Consider the following 19,067-nt stretch of genomic DNA (forward strand, 5'->3'; position numbering starts at 1 on the left):
GTGAGGAAAAGAGACATGAAGTGTATGGTGGTGATATGCAGAGGCATGAGATGGATTTGAGACTATACAGCCTGGTGTTCAGTACCCCGACCTTTGATGACACTAGCTGTGGGCTTCTGAGCAAGCCTTTGGGACCATGCACTAATTGTTTTACAAATTGAGAACTGCCAAAGAGGGACGTTTTTTGTGATAAATAATGTACATACCGGGCAATCATCACCCTTTACCATCCCACGATCTTCATCTTTGCAAAATAAAAAAGATTTGGAAAAGCAAGGCTCCAGTATCCTTTAATCTATTTTATTATTTTATCACATCACATGCAAAACATTTTAAAGGCATTATAAAAACATATAAAAAGTACTTATTTTTGTACTCCCTTCATTCCCCTTATGCTTCCCCCGGAGTCCCACTCACAAACAATGCAATGGAATTATTTTAACGGTTTTGGGGAGATAGCTCAGTGGGTCAATGCGCCTATTGCAAAAATGACTGTGCAGCTCCAATTTATACGTTGGAATGTTGAATTCGGAGAGTCAACAACACCTGTTATTACAACGCATTCATACAACTGTAGGGTGCTTTTATTTACATTTTTTTGTGCAGCTCAATATAACAAAGTTCATCCCAAAGTGCTTCACATTTAAGTATAAAATAATGGCATGGCTTCCACCTCTCGTATTTTAACCCTATGTATAATTAAATCATACGGACTGCCAGAATATAGGCCAGACTACCACTGGCTACTCGCCTGAGCAGGTGTAGAAGGCATCTTTAGAAGCAGTCAGAATACCTCCCATATCTCACTGGGACGTGACTTGGCCTCCCAAATTCTTTTCATTGCATGTGGAACTTTAAAGAAATGTCTATCAAGGAAAAGGCCGTATGAAACTAGTAAACATTTTATAGCTTTCTCCGCGGCATGCCCAACAGAGTTCCTTCTAAAGAAGACTTCTAAACAATGGATAGAAATGAGCACTTATCAAAAAGATTAATGATGGTATATGGGTAGAAACTTGGTAAAGTTTCCCTTAGTTTGCAGACAGTTCTAAGAGGTATTTAGAAATTATCCCCAGAAAGAGACATTCAAGCACAGAAGTCCTCAGGAAAAGAGGCATGAGCCATTTAAAATCTTGACAATGTACAGTTTTGTAATTTGGAGAAACGTGACCTTGAGGAACCACTGTCACTTGATTAGTTAGGACAGGTTTCTCTTTCCCTGACAACAAGCTCTGCTCTGTGGTATAAAGAACGGACTAAACGCAGTCTCTACAGAGAAGGTTGTTATCGTTATTCATCACTTGTATAATGCACACAGGACAACTCAGGAACGTGTGCAATAAAGAAAGATGACAACCCGCGTGGCCAGAGCTTTGTCACATGATCTGACCAGCACACTCTGTGAGCTAGCGGAACAATGTTATTAGAAAAAAAACATTACAAATAAATTCTACAATAGGAAAAATCCCCCAACTAATTCCGCTACAAAAATTACTTCGTTTGCAGCAATGAAATGGTTACGATGAATTTCTCGTAAACAACAGTGGCTTAAACTACCCTCACCCAAACTCACTTTGAGTCTCAAACACTAACTTTAGTTACAACTCTGCCTCCCTGCAGCCCTCACACTAAATCTAATCTAACACTGTTACTAACCCTGACTCTAACCCTTTTTCTGATCCTAACACTAACTCTAAAGGTTACACTGAAACTGAAACTAACCGTAACTTTCGCCCTCACGCTAAATCTAAACTTGCACTAACGCTGAAACTAACTCTAACTCTAAACCTCACTCCCATTCTACCACTAAATCCAAGTTTACACTAGCACTGAAACTAACATTAACCTTTATTACCATCCTCTAACCCAAGACCTCCCACTAATGCTAACTTTAAACTTTAAACTAAAAATGAAACTAACCTTAGCTCTAACCAGAGCCTATTTTTTTTACACAATTTTAATATTGAAAAAGTATTTCAGGACACTTTGTTGTGATCACATAGTGTAAATGATTGTTCCAAAGTTTCTGTGTAGTAATTGCACCGTTGAGTCTTTTTGTGAAAGTTTCTCTATTGCGACAAAATCCACTTGTGACATAAACTGTCTCTCTGTAAGGGAAATAAGAATAGTGCCCTGGTTTGTCAATATAGAAGGTGGAAATCTCTCATGCTGGTGATATATACCTAAAAACAAATGCATTATTTCCACAGGGAGAAAATGTTTCCACGCTTTGAATCACCAACAAAAGGTGAAGCCACTCTGGGGACAGAATGGCAGGTATGTGGATGTTTTGGGTTAGGTCTTTTCTGAATTGGATGAGATTACATCCGTTGAGTTAATAACAGCATACATGGCCTTTATCTCTAGAATGCCAATATCATCTTTTTGTGCTTCAGATCCACTGTTGGCTTCTATGTCCATGCATGTTTCTTGAGTGTAAAGAAGGCCTGAACTCCCTGCAATTCAATGGGAAATGTAGAGTGTGACGCAAGCAAATGTGAAGACAGAGAGCCTGATTTAGTTCTTGGAGGTAACTGGTCTTCTGCCACTTTTTTAACAAAAACCCCGGCTGCCGGCTGGGCGGTCTGCCTGCCAAATTTAGATTTTGTGGTTCCCATCCACAGCAACAACGCCATAGGAAATAGTGGCTAGTGGCAGGACTCCTGCCACACTCACTGCCGTGCAGATTTAGAAGTGCCTTACTATGAAGCAAATTGTAGTAGTCCAACCTCCCTTTCTGACGTTGTGGATAGGAGGGGAAAGGGGGTGAAAATTCACCTTTCTTTCTTCATTCTACTTCTGTTTCTGACTGGACACAACTGGACAACACCCTCTGTCGCTTCTGCCACTGGACCACAGAGAAAACACAACCCCCCATCACTGGACACAAAGGTAGGGAACCTGCATTGCCTGTGTATGTGGGGGGTCACTGCACATGAGCTCGGGACCACTGCAGACACCGTCAAGATCTAAATCAGGCCCTCAGTCTAGTGTGTGTCATTAGAAATCCATCCAGAATCCATTTGTATGTCAAACAGAGAACTTAGATTGTCATGCATGTTAATGGGAAATCTACAGTACCTGGCATAGTAGTTTGAAAACTAGAGCACCATACATGTCAGCGGAAATTCTATATTTCCAAGTATGTGAATAGGAACTACCATGAATGGGAGTGGAAGGCTGGAGGCATGCACATCAAGAGTCTAAAATTCCATCAATGTCTATAAGAAGCCTTGAGCATGCTGCATATCAATAGAAAGTCTTAGTAGCATGGGGCATGCATGCCTAGAGTGAAGTATTCTAGAACGTATGCATGGCAATATTCTTGTATCTAGAAGAGATGCCTGTAGCCACAGAGATGCCAAGAGGAAGTGTTGCCACAGTAAGCATTTTCCTATCTTGGTTTCTTTCATCACAATTTCAAAAAGCAGAGACAAATGCGCTCCACAATCTTTATACAAGTCTCCAGAGATAAGGACTCCCTTTCATTCGTTTATACCTGTTGTACACATCTGCTATAACACTGCTAGGTACATTAATCAAGAAAACACATTAAAAATAATACATAATTACAAATAAAGGTTCACACAACTCCAGTCTCCTTCACCGAGGATCTAGTATAGAAGCCAAGCAAGGTGTGCAGAACAGCTACATGACAGATTGTACAGAGCTCCTGTGGTGGGTGGAGGCATTGACCCTTGGGAATCACTCTTTGCATTCACAGTCACAGAGCTGCCTCTTATCCGGATAGTTAGGGGATCGTTGGAGCTCTGGGAGAAATATTGGCCCCCAATGCACTTCTATAAAGAGAAAACTCATGCATGTTAAGGGCAGCAGACACATATGTCCCCGAGACATTGGCTGCTGGTAGATGCACACAGTGGCAAATCCTGCTGAAGACACAAACATGAGCACATTTCAGACCAACTCATTTAAATGCCCACTTGCTTTTTTGTTTAAAAAGGTCCAATTAGAGGTCCAATGAGGCCCCATACTAAAGCCAAATGTAATGTTTATATGTATAGTGTGTTTGCTGGGCAGTCAGACAGAGAGACATTCAAGTTAGGTTCCAGTTACCTTTAAGATGCGCTACTCCTGGAAAATAAAACAAACTGAACACAGTACTGGAGGTTACAAAGATGATGATGATGATGATGTTCAGAAACATCTAGGACCTCAGTGAAGCAGAGAGAACTTAAATGTTGCAATTCAAGATTCCACATCTCTACATCTTTACCACAAAGCTACAGCCCCGTGACAATTACCATGGCTTACATGGTAAAAAAAAAAACACCTCTTTCATCAAATGAGCACGTACACCCACTTTTTACGATACACCACATGCCAAAGAGATTGAAGCATGGTTTTGAATACAATGTGTGCTGACCTTACTATAAAGGACATTTAAGAGTTTGCATGCGGAGAGTGGCAGTTTAGCACTGCACACAAAGGGAGGGAGGTGTTGCTCTTAGCCGGTCCATGGTAGTACAAACACAACCTAAAAGTCATGAAAGAAATTTTTGTTTCCTGAACAGCACTGGAATCTTGAGTAGATTTTATTTTGGCTGACAAGCTAGTTCTTGTAGGTGGTGACCCAACAAGAGTCCAAATAGTTACATTGGGCTGTCAGAACTTGAGGAAGAAGAAATCTGTTCATTACAATGAAAATGCTCTTGTCCGTCAGCCATAGCTGAAAGCTGATATGCTGTATCCTTGTACCTGGCTTTGCTGTAAAGCAGATTGCACAGAACATGTTTCTGTGTGGTGGCTGCATTTATTTAGCTGTTTCCTGGTTCCTAGCTGTGTGGTAAGTGGGATTAGCTTGAAAGAAGCAGCTGGCTGTGTGATCCCATAATGTATCTAAAACATAACCGGTTTCCTTTGTCACCTGTTAAAAACTACATCTGGAAAGGTGCAGACTCATCAATTTGATCATAACCAAGGTCGGGAAGACAGCATGAGCAACAGTGCAATTTGAGGATTAAGTTTGAGGGATTCAGAAGTAACCCCCAATTTAGCCCTTAGAATAAAAGTGGTATCAAACAGTCTACACCTAGTGTAGTAACAGGGTTAAGAACAGCAAGCTCTTGGCCCTGACCAGCAGGAATTCAGAGGATATTTAGAGCTTGATAGTATCTAGCTGCAGACCTCCAGTTTTCAATACTTGCATTTGAGGCCAACAGTTGTCGTACCTCCTTAAGTCATTGGAATACTGTTAGAATGATGAAACCCATTGGAAGTGAAAATGAAATGTCCGAGTTCCATGAACGCTATTGCTTTTTCTTTCCAAGCTCAGGTTGGCTCTGCTAATGTTGGTGAAATTGCCTCAAAAGTCACAGGGGGGACAGGCATGAAGGTGGTACTTCATGAGGATGTAAATTAATATTATCTCAAAGCTTAAGAACTCAAGGGATAAGTCCTTCAACTCCCACCTCTTTGGAGTCCTTATGTTGGGTTGATCATCACCTAGAGATGTGCCTTTATGTTGTATTTCTATTACCAGCCAGTCAGGTTGCATAGAGAAGGCACTGAATCCTAACAGCCTCAGAAAACCCTAAATACAAGGGGGTAATGTGTGAGTCCATGACAGTCGGCTCTTTTGGATGCTTGGGGTGAGGGAAATGTGATTTTGTCCAGACAGAAGAAAACAAGCTGCCCTTCATCTGTTGACATGCCTGCTTGTTGCAAAGAAACATCTAGTACCGGGCAAGCTTATCGTAGTCTTGATCAAGATTCCTACACAGACACATCGACAACGTCATGACAAAGAGCTGCAGGGGAGAAAGTGAGAGACAAAAGTATTACAACCACAGTACGTTTCAAGTGCACAACACAAAATACATTACATCAAGGTTCTATTAATTGAACAAAACACTTCTCACTGCCCTTTAGAGCTCAAAGAAGCATTTAAGTCAGTGCCTTACAGGTTCTATGCTTTACCTGCTCAAATACCCTATTTACCAAATGTTTGCCTAATTTCAATGGCTTTTTGAATCAAGTGCATCTGTGGTTTCATCAAACTCCTTAACACAGTCTCAGGTATCATTGGAATAACTATTTCTTATTGAAAAACAATATCTGATGTACTATAAGCAGATAAGAAAAAGGATCCTCTGCTTCAGAATGGGTAGGTCGGCCAAGAGGCTTGGCCAAGAAAATTAAGCAGGTCATTTAGGCCTCACCAGGCTGGCCACAAAGCATCAAAGACAGTAGGAGTTCACTGCTGCCTGACTTGTAGCTGTTGGCTAAGCAATATTGAAATGCGGGAGTGTGAATTGTCATGCAAGGTGCTACAACCAACACTGTGGGACAGAGTTTTCATTAAAATGTATCCCAATGCCAGACACAGTGGTCTACTTGGCAATGTGCTTGTTTTCTTTTTCAGAAAGTAGATTTGTTTCTTGAAAGAAAAACAAATGCCTCTGATGTGATGAGAGTTTTCTCCCATCAAATAGGGACATCTCTGGATTTTTCCTGTTGGTGACAACCATACCTTTCAGGGCAGTCATGAACAGGAAAACTGAAAGCCCGGTCTAACTGGTGTGGTCCTTCTGATGCTGTTGAGCCAACAGTCCTGAGGTGGATGGGTCACCAGCAAGGAGTTTCCAAATCAAGTTTCTCAGTTGGCTGTCACTCAGAGGTTTCCTCACTTCTAAATGAAGCCATGTAACCAAGAGGTTGTAATAATGGGCCATCCACTGATTTCTGACTGCCACCCCATTACCCCCTACATCTAAATTACAAAATAACGCTGCTATTCTTACTCATCCAGAAACCAAAAAGATGTAAGGTTTTATGGAGCGATTAAACACTTGGGGCGGTTAAAACTCAACCCAGCGAGACAAACCCCCACTAAAGTGCACAGGCTCCTACTAAAGTGCTTCCACCAACGAAATCTTAATTACAGTTTAATGAATGATTCACATGCCTTGCCTACGAGCAATGAAATGGCCTGTTTTTTAGAAAGGACATGTGTTTTCTTCCATGGAATCACTCTCCGCTTACCACCAGATCGACTTGCATCTGTGGCCAGGGGGAAACATCCAGAACAACGATTACATTGTTAACGCAAGCGGAACCACGCTTGCATTAACAACAACTCCCTGTTTCTCTGCCTTAATCATGCATGTGCTGAACAACGCACATGCGTGGTTAAGGCAGAGAAAGGAGAGTGCATCGGGAGAGAACGCGGTCAGATAAGTGGGGCTAGGGGTAGTTTTTAGGGGTGGGGAGGTTGCGTTATTCTTTTTAAGGGGCAGGAGAGGGGGGGTCGGGGTAATTTTGATTTTAGGGGCAAAGGTGGGGTTCGGGGGAGTTTGGTTTTAAGGGCGGGGGTTAGGAAATCGGGTAATTTTGTTTCTAGGGGCGGGGTGGGGGGCAGGGTAGTTTTACTTTTGGGGGTGGGGTTGGGGTAGGTTTTAGGGCTCAGGGTGGGTGGGGGTATTGGGGTAGTTGTTTTTGGGGGTGGGGGTCGGGTATTTTTTTTTTTAGGGCAGGGGTGGGGGAGTTGGGGTGGTTTGGTTTTTAGGGGGGAGTGGGGGCAGGGTAGTTTTGTACTTAGGGGCGGGGTGGCAGGGGTGGCAGGGTAGTTTTGATTTTAGGGGTGGGGGTCAGGGTAATTATGTTTTTAGGGTCGGGTGGGGGGTAGGTTTGTTAGTGGCAGGGGTGGGGGTAGTTTTGGGGGGGAATGGGGGTCTGTTTTTAGGGTGGAGGGGTCGGGAAGGTTTTAGGGCTCAGGGTGGGTGGGGGAATTAGGTAGTTTTCTTTTTAGGGGGTAGGGGTGGCAGGAGTTGGGGTAGTTTTGTTTGCGGGGTGGGTGGTCAGGGTAGTTTTGTTTTTAGGGGTGGGGGTCAGGGTAGTTTTGTTTTTAGTGGTGGGGTGAGGGGGTTGGGGTAGGAATTCTTTTTTTTTTTTAGGGGTGGGATGGGGGTAGGAGTAATCTTGATTTTAGAGCGAGTGGGGGGGTGGGTGTTTTTAGGGCGGGTGGGGTCGGTTTTAAGGCTCCGGGTGGGTGGGGGTGTAGGGGTACTTTTGTTTTTAGGGACCATAGTGTTTTTAGGGCGGGTGGAGGGTATGCGTGGTTGTGTTTTTAGGGCAGGGGGTGGCATGCTACTACCACGTCTTCCGTTTAACACATGCCTTTACAACAAAAAATAATTGTAAAGGCATGCGTGGTAAAGGCATTCATGGTAAGAACGCGGTCGTTGTTCCGAACGCATTGTTCAGGCATGCATGATTGGTGCATGCGTTGTTCCATCATACAACCGTGGCCAGGCCCCATGGCACCATTATTCACCGTGCAATAGTTTGTCCAGTTTGAGAGGAAGCCTTTTGGCCTGTGTGAGCGCATCTTAAGTTTTTGAGAGTGCCATATATCCATTTCTTAAGAATATGAAAGATGCTGTCAGATGATTAAAAAATTCTATGTTTTTTTTGACCAATTATGAAACAACAGATGTGAAGATATTGTCCAGGGCATGCGTAAGATTATATCTCATCTTTGAAGTTTTCTTTACATAACAATAAGCATGCCTTTCATCTCCCCCTCATTGATATAAGAACACTGAACAATGTGTGTGTAATAGACACAATGGGTCATGAAGCAACACTGCATCGCTCGCAGTTCAAGGACAATCACTTTGTTATTTCGCATATATATAAAACATGTGCTTAGATTGCATCAGTTTCCTCCCTCAACTCTCCTTTTGACTGAAAAATAATATTGCTGTGCTTCGTCCTTCTTAACTCAAGCTCGAAATTGTCCTCACTTGTTGACCAGACTAGCCATGCACAGTGCCCATGAAACTGTATTGTAACTTGATTTATAAAACACTCACACAATCAGTGCTTGGCGTTTCTGTTAATTTTCATTTGAATGAGGACATGAATATTCACTCAACACAATACTGAAAGAAAATATCTATATCATTAGGTGCCACTGTGATTCCCCTTTTCTAGTCTTAGACTGCTCATACTTAGAACAATTGTAATCTGTTCACTCTTCGTTGCTCTAATGCACTCTTGCAAGAGTACATCTAACTCGGATCATCTCGGTTACATTTTTAAATATTTTCCTCTGATGCTTTACTGCAAAGTGTCAGTCACATATTGTCTTCTGATGTTTTGCCCCATCTACTGAACATGAGGTTGATTTCTTTTCTTGAAAACAATACGTTTTGATGAAACCAAATTTAACAATATCCATTACTAGCCCCATCTTTTCTTAGGATAATCATTGAGAAGGCAATGATGTTGGAGCTTTAGGAAGTTCTAATAACCACCTTACCACTATGGGTTTTGTTTGGTGATGGGACACTTTCTCTATGCTGTTGATCATGGGGTTGTATGTCTGCGCATGGTGATGGATTTCCCACATGGCTTTGCATTGTTTTTCTCTGCCCTCATTCAATACTTTCTGGGGATTTCAACGACCCCTCCACACCCCCTTCACCCACGTGTGAAATGTGCTCCATTGTGTCACTTAGTATTTTCAAAATGTACAGGGAGATGCTGAAATATCTAGCAGCCATCTGTACTGTGTGTATGCATCAGTATACTGATGGTGCACAGTTCGATCTTGGAGTGTAATCCGAGGAGAAAGTTGTCTATGGAGTCGCCTCACAATGATTCAAGAATACATGAAAGCAGCTTTTCTGAAATAAAATCAGTCCAAAACAGACTTTTTGTCTTTGCAGGCCCACATGCTGAAAAAAATATATCGTTTGCTCAATGTTAACTATGCCTTATGAGACAGTAGAAACCCTTTTTTTCGCCGGACAATTTTCATGGTATGGTCCAGGCCCTTGTTTGATAGGAGATAGTAGTTCATGGTGGGCTACCAAAGTGTGCCTTATTACCTGTTGAAGGTGATTTAAACTCGGCTGCTTCTCTCGTTGTATAGGTACAGGAGGAGAACCACACGTCCTATGACCCCACAATGTAACTTCAATTAAGCAGAATATTATGTTTAGATTTCGAAACAACCAGTCTATTTGGCTTCTAAACTCTCATACTTTTGAGACGACTACTCTGGAACTTTTCTGCATCTCGAAATATCAAGAGTTTCCAAAAAGCATACTTGCCTGAAGGCTATTATAGTAGAGGTTTCCAGTTTTACATAGAATTGCAAGCCTAGCTCTTAACTTTCCCTTTTGCCCTAAGAACTCTTTATAGTTGTATATATTTTACTTGTGTGTTTTAACTATTCTGATTATTTGTTTTTATAGTAAGTGTTTTACATAGCTCTCAGTCATATGGTTTCAGAAAGTTTGTATTTACCCAAATTAACAATGAATGAATAAAGTACCTTGCTAAAATGCTTACTAAATGGATCTTTTCTTGAAGAAGAAAAGCGTTTTGCATGCTGTGCACCCTGTCCCTAACATTTCAAATGTAGACACTGGTGTACCATGGCTGAACTGCCGCTGTTTTTGCTCCTTCTTGATTTATACTCTGACCACCAAAGGAGGTGTTGGGAGGGGGCAGAATCATTCCACTCAAATATTTCCATCTCATTACAGAACATTCCACCTCCTTGTTCCACACTGGAATAAATGCAATATTTTCATGTTCAGGGCACCCCAACTACAATCTCCATCCTATATTTGTCCCACTCTAATGTAGAGAATGCAGCCTGAAATAATCACACTGACCTGTTTACCATATCACAGAAAATAACACTGTAGAATACAAACCCTCCACTGCAAATTACCAACATCCTTGCAACATCAAACAGTATCTGGAGGCCATTGTGCTTTAATACATGTGACGAGCTGAGCTTGAAGTCTGGCTGAAGGAATGAGGAAAGGGAAACTGGATCTGGCAGCTATGAGCACATGGCGGTTAGGCATGGGTGGGATCTAAAGGTGTCTACACCAAGGAGCACTAGACTTCCTCTAGCCATTAGAAAGTTTTTTCTCTTAGTAGATGATTATTACCACCATGCAGCTCCTCAGTCAGTGCCTAGAGATGATCAAGACTACAATAGGAAACATATACATGTCCGTACTCGAACAATCACTAGTTCAGTCTCTAAAAGATTATCTCAACTTTATACATTCTCAAACACAGTCCTTGTGAATTGGAGACCTTTTTTGTGACCAAATGTGGGCCCTCATTTAGATCTTGGTGTAGGGGAAAACTCTGTCACAAACATGATGGCTATCCCGTCCACCCTATTACAACCCTACTATATCCTATGGAGATCATAATACTTCAGAAGGGATAGACATCACATTTGTGACAGAGTATTCCATCCACTGAGGTCTACATCAGGCCCCTGGTCTTCTACAAACCCTCAATCACAGTAAACTTTAACCACAGACCAAGTCACACGTGGATCTTCTCAGCCATAGACCTTCGGTATCACAAACCATCACAACCATAAACGCTGCCATCCTAACCTCAGACTATTTCAGTCACAGATCATCTCAGCTACAACCCTCCTTGATCACAAATGAAATTCTAGACCTTCTTAGGCTCTCCTCAGATCATTCCATGCACTGATGTTCCTGATTTCAGACACAGTCTTATGTACAGTCTTATGTACTAAGGCCATGTCAATCTTGACCCTTTCAGTCTCTCTTAAAGAGTTTGTTGCACTCTCAGAGCATCTCAACTACAGACCCTTTCAATTATATACCTTGTCTCCCATACACGTTAAAGCACAGATTATCTCACCCACAATCATTCTACAGACCCATATATAACAAAGACATTTTCAACAAGAGACGTTAGTGGTCACAGACCATTTCAGCCATACATTCTCAAGCACATACAACCTCAACCCTAGTTATCTTTCAGTAAGACCATTTAGAGCTGTATACATATAGTTTAATTAACAAATTGTTTAAAACAATGATACCAGCTTCTCAACCAGAGACCCTCTCAACCTCAATCCTTATCAGCTTTCTCTGGCATTGAACTGCTCCCCACAGATCATCTCTAATATTGGTAATGTCAGCCAGACCATCGATAGTACCACCACCACAGGCCTTTTCAACCACATGCCTTCTTAACCATAGTCCCACCAAAAACCTTTTGAACTACAGACCAACTCACACAAAGACCACTTTTTTAAACCACATTCCACCTCAATCACAAACTACCTCAACTGAAGACATTCCCAACAACTGAGCTGCTTTCTCAACCACAAACTTGGATCTACAGAAATATGAAATGCCATGCCAAGTCCATCTCTTAACCCTTCGCATTCACTCTCTTAAACAGGGATGACCTTCAGCCAGTTAGCTTCTTAAACACAGAGCATCTCTACTAAGGTCCGACTTAGTCACAGATCATCTCAACCACAGACCAGTTGCATCTTATTTACCATACTTCTGAACCATAGATCCTCTCAACCAGTCTACCTAAACTATTCCCCATCTTTATCTCAAACCATCTCAAACTCAGAACTTCTGAAATGCAAAGCATCTTAATTATTGTTCCTGCCAACCACAAACATCATATGCCAAGTTTCTCAAATAGAGACTGTTTCAAATAAAGTCCTTTTCAAACACAAGCCTTTGAAATCAAAGATCATCTCAGACTCATTTCATGCAAACCACAGACCATCGGACACACAGAGCTTCTGAACTACAGATCCTGTCAAACAGAGACTGCAAAACTAGTTCCACTGCAGGCACAGACTCAGTTGACTTAAGATACTCTAAAATATAGATTTCCTCAGCTGAAGACATTCTTAAACCAGTATTCCCCACAGCCATAGACCTTCTCTTAAAACCAAAACACAGACATTCTTAACTAGAGACTGCCACATATCAGCTCAATGATATTCGTACAGAGAATCCATTTAAACAGTACAAATTCTCAAACCCTGGCTCTGTGTTTCAGCTTGAGACCATCTCAGCTACAAACCTCTCAGTCACAAATGATCTCAGCTAGAGATCTGAACACTCCTATAGCCATCACAACAAATAAGTGTCTTAACTAGGGGGCAACGTCAATCAAAAACCAGCTCAAATACCTTTTAATCCACTGTCCCTTCATCATTCCGCTTCTGCTAACATATGCCATCTCAATTACAAACTACACCATCCACAATTTCCCTCTGTTAACTGCAGACTTCATTTTCTTAGTTCTGCTCAAACGCAAATGTTTTGTACTGACCGTATCACGCAGAAACTTGACCACCCAAACTACAGACCATCGCAGAAACATATACTTTTCACGCAGATACTGCCTCAACTACACACCCTCATACATTTGGAAAAGCTCACTAATGGGTCATTTAAATGAATGGACCCTCTCAGCCATACTAGTTTACCATAAATCCACATCCAACCCATATATACACTATCCCAGCTGGACACCATCTCATCCATTAACCTGTTTTAACAAAAAATGACAATCACATAGGGCCAGATGTAGGTAAGTATTCTTTTGCGGCTTGCAATTTGCGAGTCATAGCGACTCGCAAATTGCAACTCGCAAACGTGCATGCAGAAAGGTGTCTCAGACACCTTCTGCGACTCGCTATGGGGTCGCAAAGACGCACCTGATTAATATTAATGAGGTGGGTCGCAGTTTGCGACCCCATAGCGAGTCCATGCACTCACAGGGATGGTGGCCTGCTGGAGACAGCAGACCACCATGTCCGTGACTGCTTTTTGAATAAAGCAGTTGTTTTTTTTCTTTTTGCAGCCCGTTTTCTTTAAAGGAAAACGAGATGCAAAAAGAAAAAATTCGGAAACCATTTGGTTTCGGTTTTTTCAGAGTAGGCAGTGGTTCATAGGGCCACTGCCTGCTCTGAAAATATATTTTTATTGACATCCACAAAGGGGAAGGGGTCCTATGGGGACCCCTTCCCTTTTGCGAATGAGTTACCATCCACTTCAAGTGGATGGTAACTGCGAGTTGGTTTGCGACCGCATTCGGGGTCCCAAAGCAACACAGCATGGCGATGCGCTCGCAAATAGGAAGGGAACACCCCCTTCCTATTTGCGAGTCGCAGCCTCATTGCGGTTGTGCATCGCGTTTGGCCTTTTGCGCCTCGCAAACTGCGTTTTTCGCCGTTTGAGAGGTGCAAATGGCTTCCTACATCTGGCCCACACTCCCTTGCTCATCCAAAGGCAAAGCTGCACTTAAGCACCGACAATTTCAATCAACAACTCTACAGCGTCTCAACCACAGTTCTTCATAACTACAGATCTTTTCAACCACAGACCATCAAAGACTAGCCATCTCAAACATAGGCTGCAAAAAAACATAGATATTGATAATCACAGAGCCCCTCAAACACAGGCTGTCCCTAACACAGACCATCTCAGCCAGATACTGTATCATTAACAGGCAATGTCTCACTCATAGCCCAACTGTACATGAAAAGGAAAAGTGAGAGTTGAGGACAAGGAAAGAAACAACTGGGGTTAGGGAAATCAGGCAAACAATAAGAGACAAAACGGATAAGGAAAGGCATAGAAAAAGTGCTTAACTGCCGGGAAGAAGCTGTTAGGCCAACAGAATAATTTAAAGTCATGCATGTAAGTTGAGGGATCTGAGACGATCACGAAAATATGCCTATGGACAAACAGAACACAACATATGCAGGGGATACATAAGGAAAATGCATGGAAGAAAGAAAAGAAGCTAGCAGTGTGAACAATGAAAGAGAATGCCCTGGGATAACATACTGCCAATGACAGACTGAAGAAGATGTTGCCCTACAATACCAAAAGCTGAGAAATGAAGCATATCAAGATCCACAGGTCTTCTCTTTCTTTGTGACTTTATTATGACCAATCAGGGTCTATCATCCTTGAAGCCCATCACCCTGCTCCAGCCTTCTAGCTGATATTGCTTGTTTGCTTCCTTCTTTCTGTCTATTGCCTCTCTTTACTTTGCACTCATTTCTTCAACTGATCTTGATATGTGAGACCTGCTGGACTTTAGACTATATTGATTGGTTGTATTTCTCCCTGATGAGTTTCTGGCACAGTGGGCCTTCTGGACTTTGGCCAGTGATGGAGAAGCTCAGAGTGTTTGCTCTTAGCACCAAATGATAGATCTTTCAGCAGTCTCATAGACAAAACAGCAGGACCAACCTGTAAATAATAAGTGGAGAGCAGCCTGTGAGCTATATTAAGACATTTCTGGAATCAAAATGTATGCATTATTTTGCGAGATATAGAAGTTCACCTTGAAACCCAAAGACAGGCGTCAGTCAGCAGAGTTGGACTGGTCACAAAGAACTTAGGGAACCTGTCATTAGGGGATTTGGACTGCTTTTAGTAAGGGCTTTGGGCTGAGAGGTCCTCTCCCCATTTATTTCTGATGGCAGGAATGAAGTAGGGCACACAATGGTCTAATACAGGCATAAGTGATATGCCAATGTAGCGAATACTACTGCTTTCTATTCAGAAACCTTTAAAACATATGACTTTTTTAACTAATGTTTTAGCCAATCAGCTATTTTGAGGTGGGTGATTGGACATGGAAACAAAAGGTGGCATTGAGCTGCTACATATGTTACATGTGAGGGTGAAAAGGGCTACAAAGGAGATCACTGACAGGGATAGAGATGGGAATTTTAAACAAGAAATATGCAATTGCCTGTGAACTGCTGGTGCAGAGATTACACATAGAAACAAGAACTTGCATCAGTTATTAGCTCTAGGAAGCCCAAACTAGAACCCGAGATGGATGTTTCATTATGTGAACTGAAGTAAGACGTGGATGCGAGCAGACCCCTGTGGTATTAGGTGTATGTGTTTTACTTTTATTCTTTGAAGATTATGAACTTTTCTTCCTTGTGCTGAAGACTGAGCCCAAGTAAGCAAGAGTGAAGAGGATGGAAAAAGCTCAAGCTGTAACTGCAAATGACATGTAGCTTCTCCAAAGGGTGGAGTATTCTGAAGAATAGTGAGAATATCCTTGAATGTAGCCCATAACCTCTATGGATGAATTAGTGTGTGACAACTGTACTAAGATAGTCCTAGCCATGTGAAAAGAAGGGTCTTCATGTGTAGAAGTATCTGAAACTTTAGGTTTGGTAAATCACAGTTTCCCTAATTATATTAACATTAGAGACTGATCGTGTTGGTCTTACAAGAAATGTCAAAATCACAGAGATCCTGAAGAGATCCTCTTTTCACAAAAACACAGCTGATAATATTTGCAACTGTCCAAAAAGCTCCAAAGCTGCCACACAGTCCCTAACCACAAGGGAATGCCTTCAACAGAAGGTGTTGCTTATGGACAAAATTACCCTAAAGAGGGGATTCCCACACAGCGTCTTAGCCTCAGAAGGCCAGCATCCAAAAGGGTGGAGTGTAGGGAGTAGTGAGTTGGCTAACTATGGCACAATTTCATAACCTACATAACAACTGCAAATTTCCTTCATATTATGAATCATAATATCTCAAAAGCAGACCCTTCTAAGAAGAACCTACCATAATACTAGCCCTAAACGTTTTAACCCCACTGCTAGCTTTAACTGACTATAAACCTTACCCTAACCCTAAATATACTCATAACCATAGGTATAAACCCTTCCTATATCTGCATCCTAACTATAAGCATACCACTAAACTTTCCTTCAAACTTAAGACTGTAAAACTAACCCTAACCTTAGTCCTTATCCCAATAGCACCTCTAATCCTAGCCCTAACCTTAACATTGAGCCTCATTGCAAACAATAACATAGCCCTTTGTCTAAACCTTATACTAAGTCTTACCTTATACCCAACTCTAAACCTTACTTTAACATCTGCCTTAAACCTAATGCTAAGCCTACCCCACACACTAGTCTTGTCTGTAACCTACTCTACTCTTTAGCCTATCCCTAGCCCTAACACTTACCCTTGTACTTACCTTATTCTCATTAATGGCATTGTCAGTAGTTTCCCTCTCAGTGGTGGTAAACACTGATGTAATGGCTTCTATGCATTTGTACATCAAAATAGTGAGCTCGATGTAGTGAGGATACACCCACACTAGTATCTGAAACAAACCCCCCAAAAAGTGTAGATTACTGATCACAGTAACAGTATCTGCTTTTTTATGACTGAAGGGGGTGGGATGTAAGACTAATAGAGTTTTTACTTACTTTACCTACGCAAACCTGGCTATCCGTCCTATCAGGAAACAGAATTACACCCAGATGAGTAACAAATAGGAGAGGTTCCATGACTTGTGTTTAATACCAAAGTCACCTTAGACTTATAAATGAAGTAGGCTGTGAAAACAGCCGACTTCCAGCTTCATCTGTGATGCAACACAGAAAGTGCACTTTTTTTAGTACTGCCTGCGTATTATGGGAGCAATACTAACGTCCACAATTGCATGCTTCTGATGCCTTTGTAGCTCCACACTGCCTTTCATGACCTGTCTATTTCATTATTTTTCCAGGTTGCCCAAGGTGGTGTGTGCCTCTGATAAAGCAGCTGATTGCTTTTCCTTTTTTCTGTGTAATTGCATCTCTATAGTGGTCAAGAATGGGGCTAAGTCAAATGCAGGGTGCATTATGTATGGGGTGCCATGTGGCTCATGTCTATGCCTATTGCTTTTCAGGCTCTGTGCTCTACTTTATCATGCTCCCTACATTTGCCTGGGTATATATGTTCAAATCTGTGTAAGCACTATGCAAAGTATCTGATGGTTTCTGGACGCAATTCTGGATGATATGAAGCACATTCAGGTTATTCACAGTTTGTTCAAAGGATGGGCTCAAGAGGACCTGGGTGGTCATATACAACTTAATAAAAACTAGGGACCTTATTTAGGGTTTCACTGGGCAGGAAGAGCCATCTGCAGATCCACCTCCTCTGCTGGCGGTAACCCCTGACCCAGCGCCATCCCCTAAAGAACAGCAAGATCATATTAACTGTTGCACTGTCCCACTGAAGGCTAGACTACCATCACTCATTTTCTCTATGTCTCCCATGATGCACTTTTCATTCAGAGAAACAAACTCCTGCTTTGGGAGTTTGTTTTCTCTGAACAAAAAAAGATTTGTGAGTGGACTCCTTAACCATGACGCCTTGTTGGCAAATTTCACTGCTGTGAAAGAAGCTGCCATGCTGGCAACTCCCTTAACAGCTGGGAGACCCCTTCAGACAGGCAGGGATCTCTAAATATACCACCAGCAGTCCTCCACCACGGGACAGAGGTCATGTCCCATAGGGTGGGACAGCAGGACGCCTGCCGCTACCTAAATGAAGCCCTAGGGTTTGTTGGTTGCCTTTTATAAAAGTTAATTAAGGCAATGATTTGGCAATGATCTCGTAATTATTGCAAAATTGTTATGTCAGTGCTAATGGTGAAGGCCTAGGAAATTATGCTGGATTTGTAATTATCAAAGTGGTTCAATGATGGGTATTCAATCATATAATTACTAGGTTATGGCACCAGAGAGCAACCAAACTCTAACTGCCCAAGCCATCAAAGGGCTGAAATTGATATTCCTTTTATATGCAGATGCTCTCCTGAGATGTTTACTGCTTGCAGCCATATCTAGACTTAATAACTTATTCCCTTCCATACCAGACTCTTAATGTTAATTCATAGCTAAATATTAGACCATGAGGTTTTCTGCTAGCCTATGCAACAATTTACCAGAAGAATTATCCAAAGTGGATAATCTGATAGCCTTCAGAATACTGATGATTGTTTTTCTCACAGAATATTTGCCTGGTTCAGGCCAACCACCTGTGTCAGCTAAATGCCCAATAAAGGTCTGACGTAAATGTAGTTATGAAAATGTAATAGAAATGATAGAAGCTTGAGCTGTGGAATGTGACATTTTCCCAATGAGTGGGGAATGAGGGGATCCTGTAATGACATACCATAAAAATTGTATCAGAGAAAGCAGGTAGCGAATATGCTGTACTCGTGGTGCAGGTAGAAAGGTGTGCATTCACAGCACTTTTAGCAGTTGCCACCATCCTTTAATGATGCTGTGGATTGGTCATGAGGAAGGTCACCCAAGATGATGGGTGGATGGCAACCTTCCATTGCTGTGGAGCAACAGAAGAATCATATAGGACAGCTGTGAGGGGATTCATACTAGAGTGCCCTGTGCAGGAAAACATATTGGGTCTGCCTGGGTG

General features: G+C 42.0%; 1 protein-coding gene across 3 annotated transcripts in view; it reads right to left on the reverse strand.

The window, feature by feature from the left end:
• Positions 1 to 273: 273 nt before the first annotated feature.
• The window catches only part of LOC138246278 (CD82 antigen-like), a 173,781-nt gene continuing 154,987 nt past the window's right edge, over positions 274 to 19,067 (reverse strand). For all 3 annotated transcript variants that reach the window (XM_069200716.1, XM_069200717.1, XM_069200718.1), the window contains exon 9: positions 274 to 5,771. In XM_069200716.1, coding sequence (XP_069056817.1) covers positions 5,697 to 5,771 — 75 coding nt within the window. In that variant the 3' untranslated portion in view covers positions 274 to 5,696. The remainder of the gene's footprint in view (positions 5,772 to 19,067) is intronic.

The sequence above is a fragment of the Pleurodeles waltl genome, chromosome 7, assembly GCF_031143425.1.
Source record: "Pleurodeles waltl isolate 20211129_DDA chromosome 7, aPleWal1.hap1.20221129, whole genome shotgun sequence".
Classification (NCBI taxonomy): domain Eukaryota; kingdom Metazoa; phylum Chordata; class Amphibia; order Caudata; family Salamandridae; genus Pleurodeles; species Pleurodeles waltl.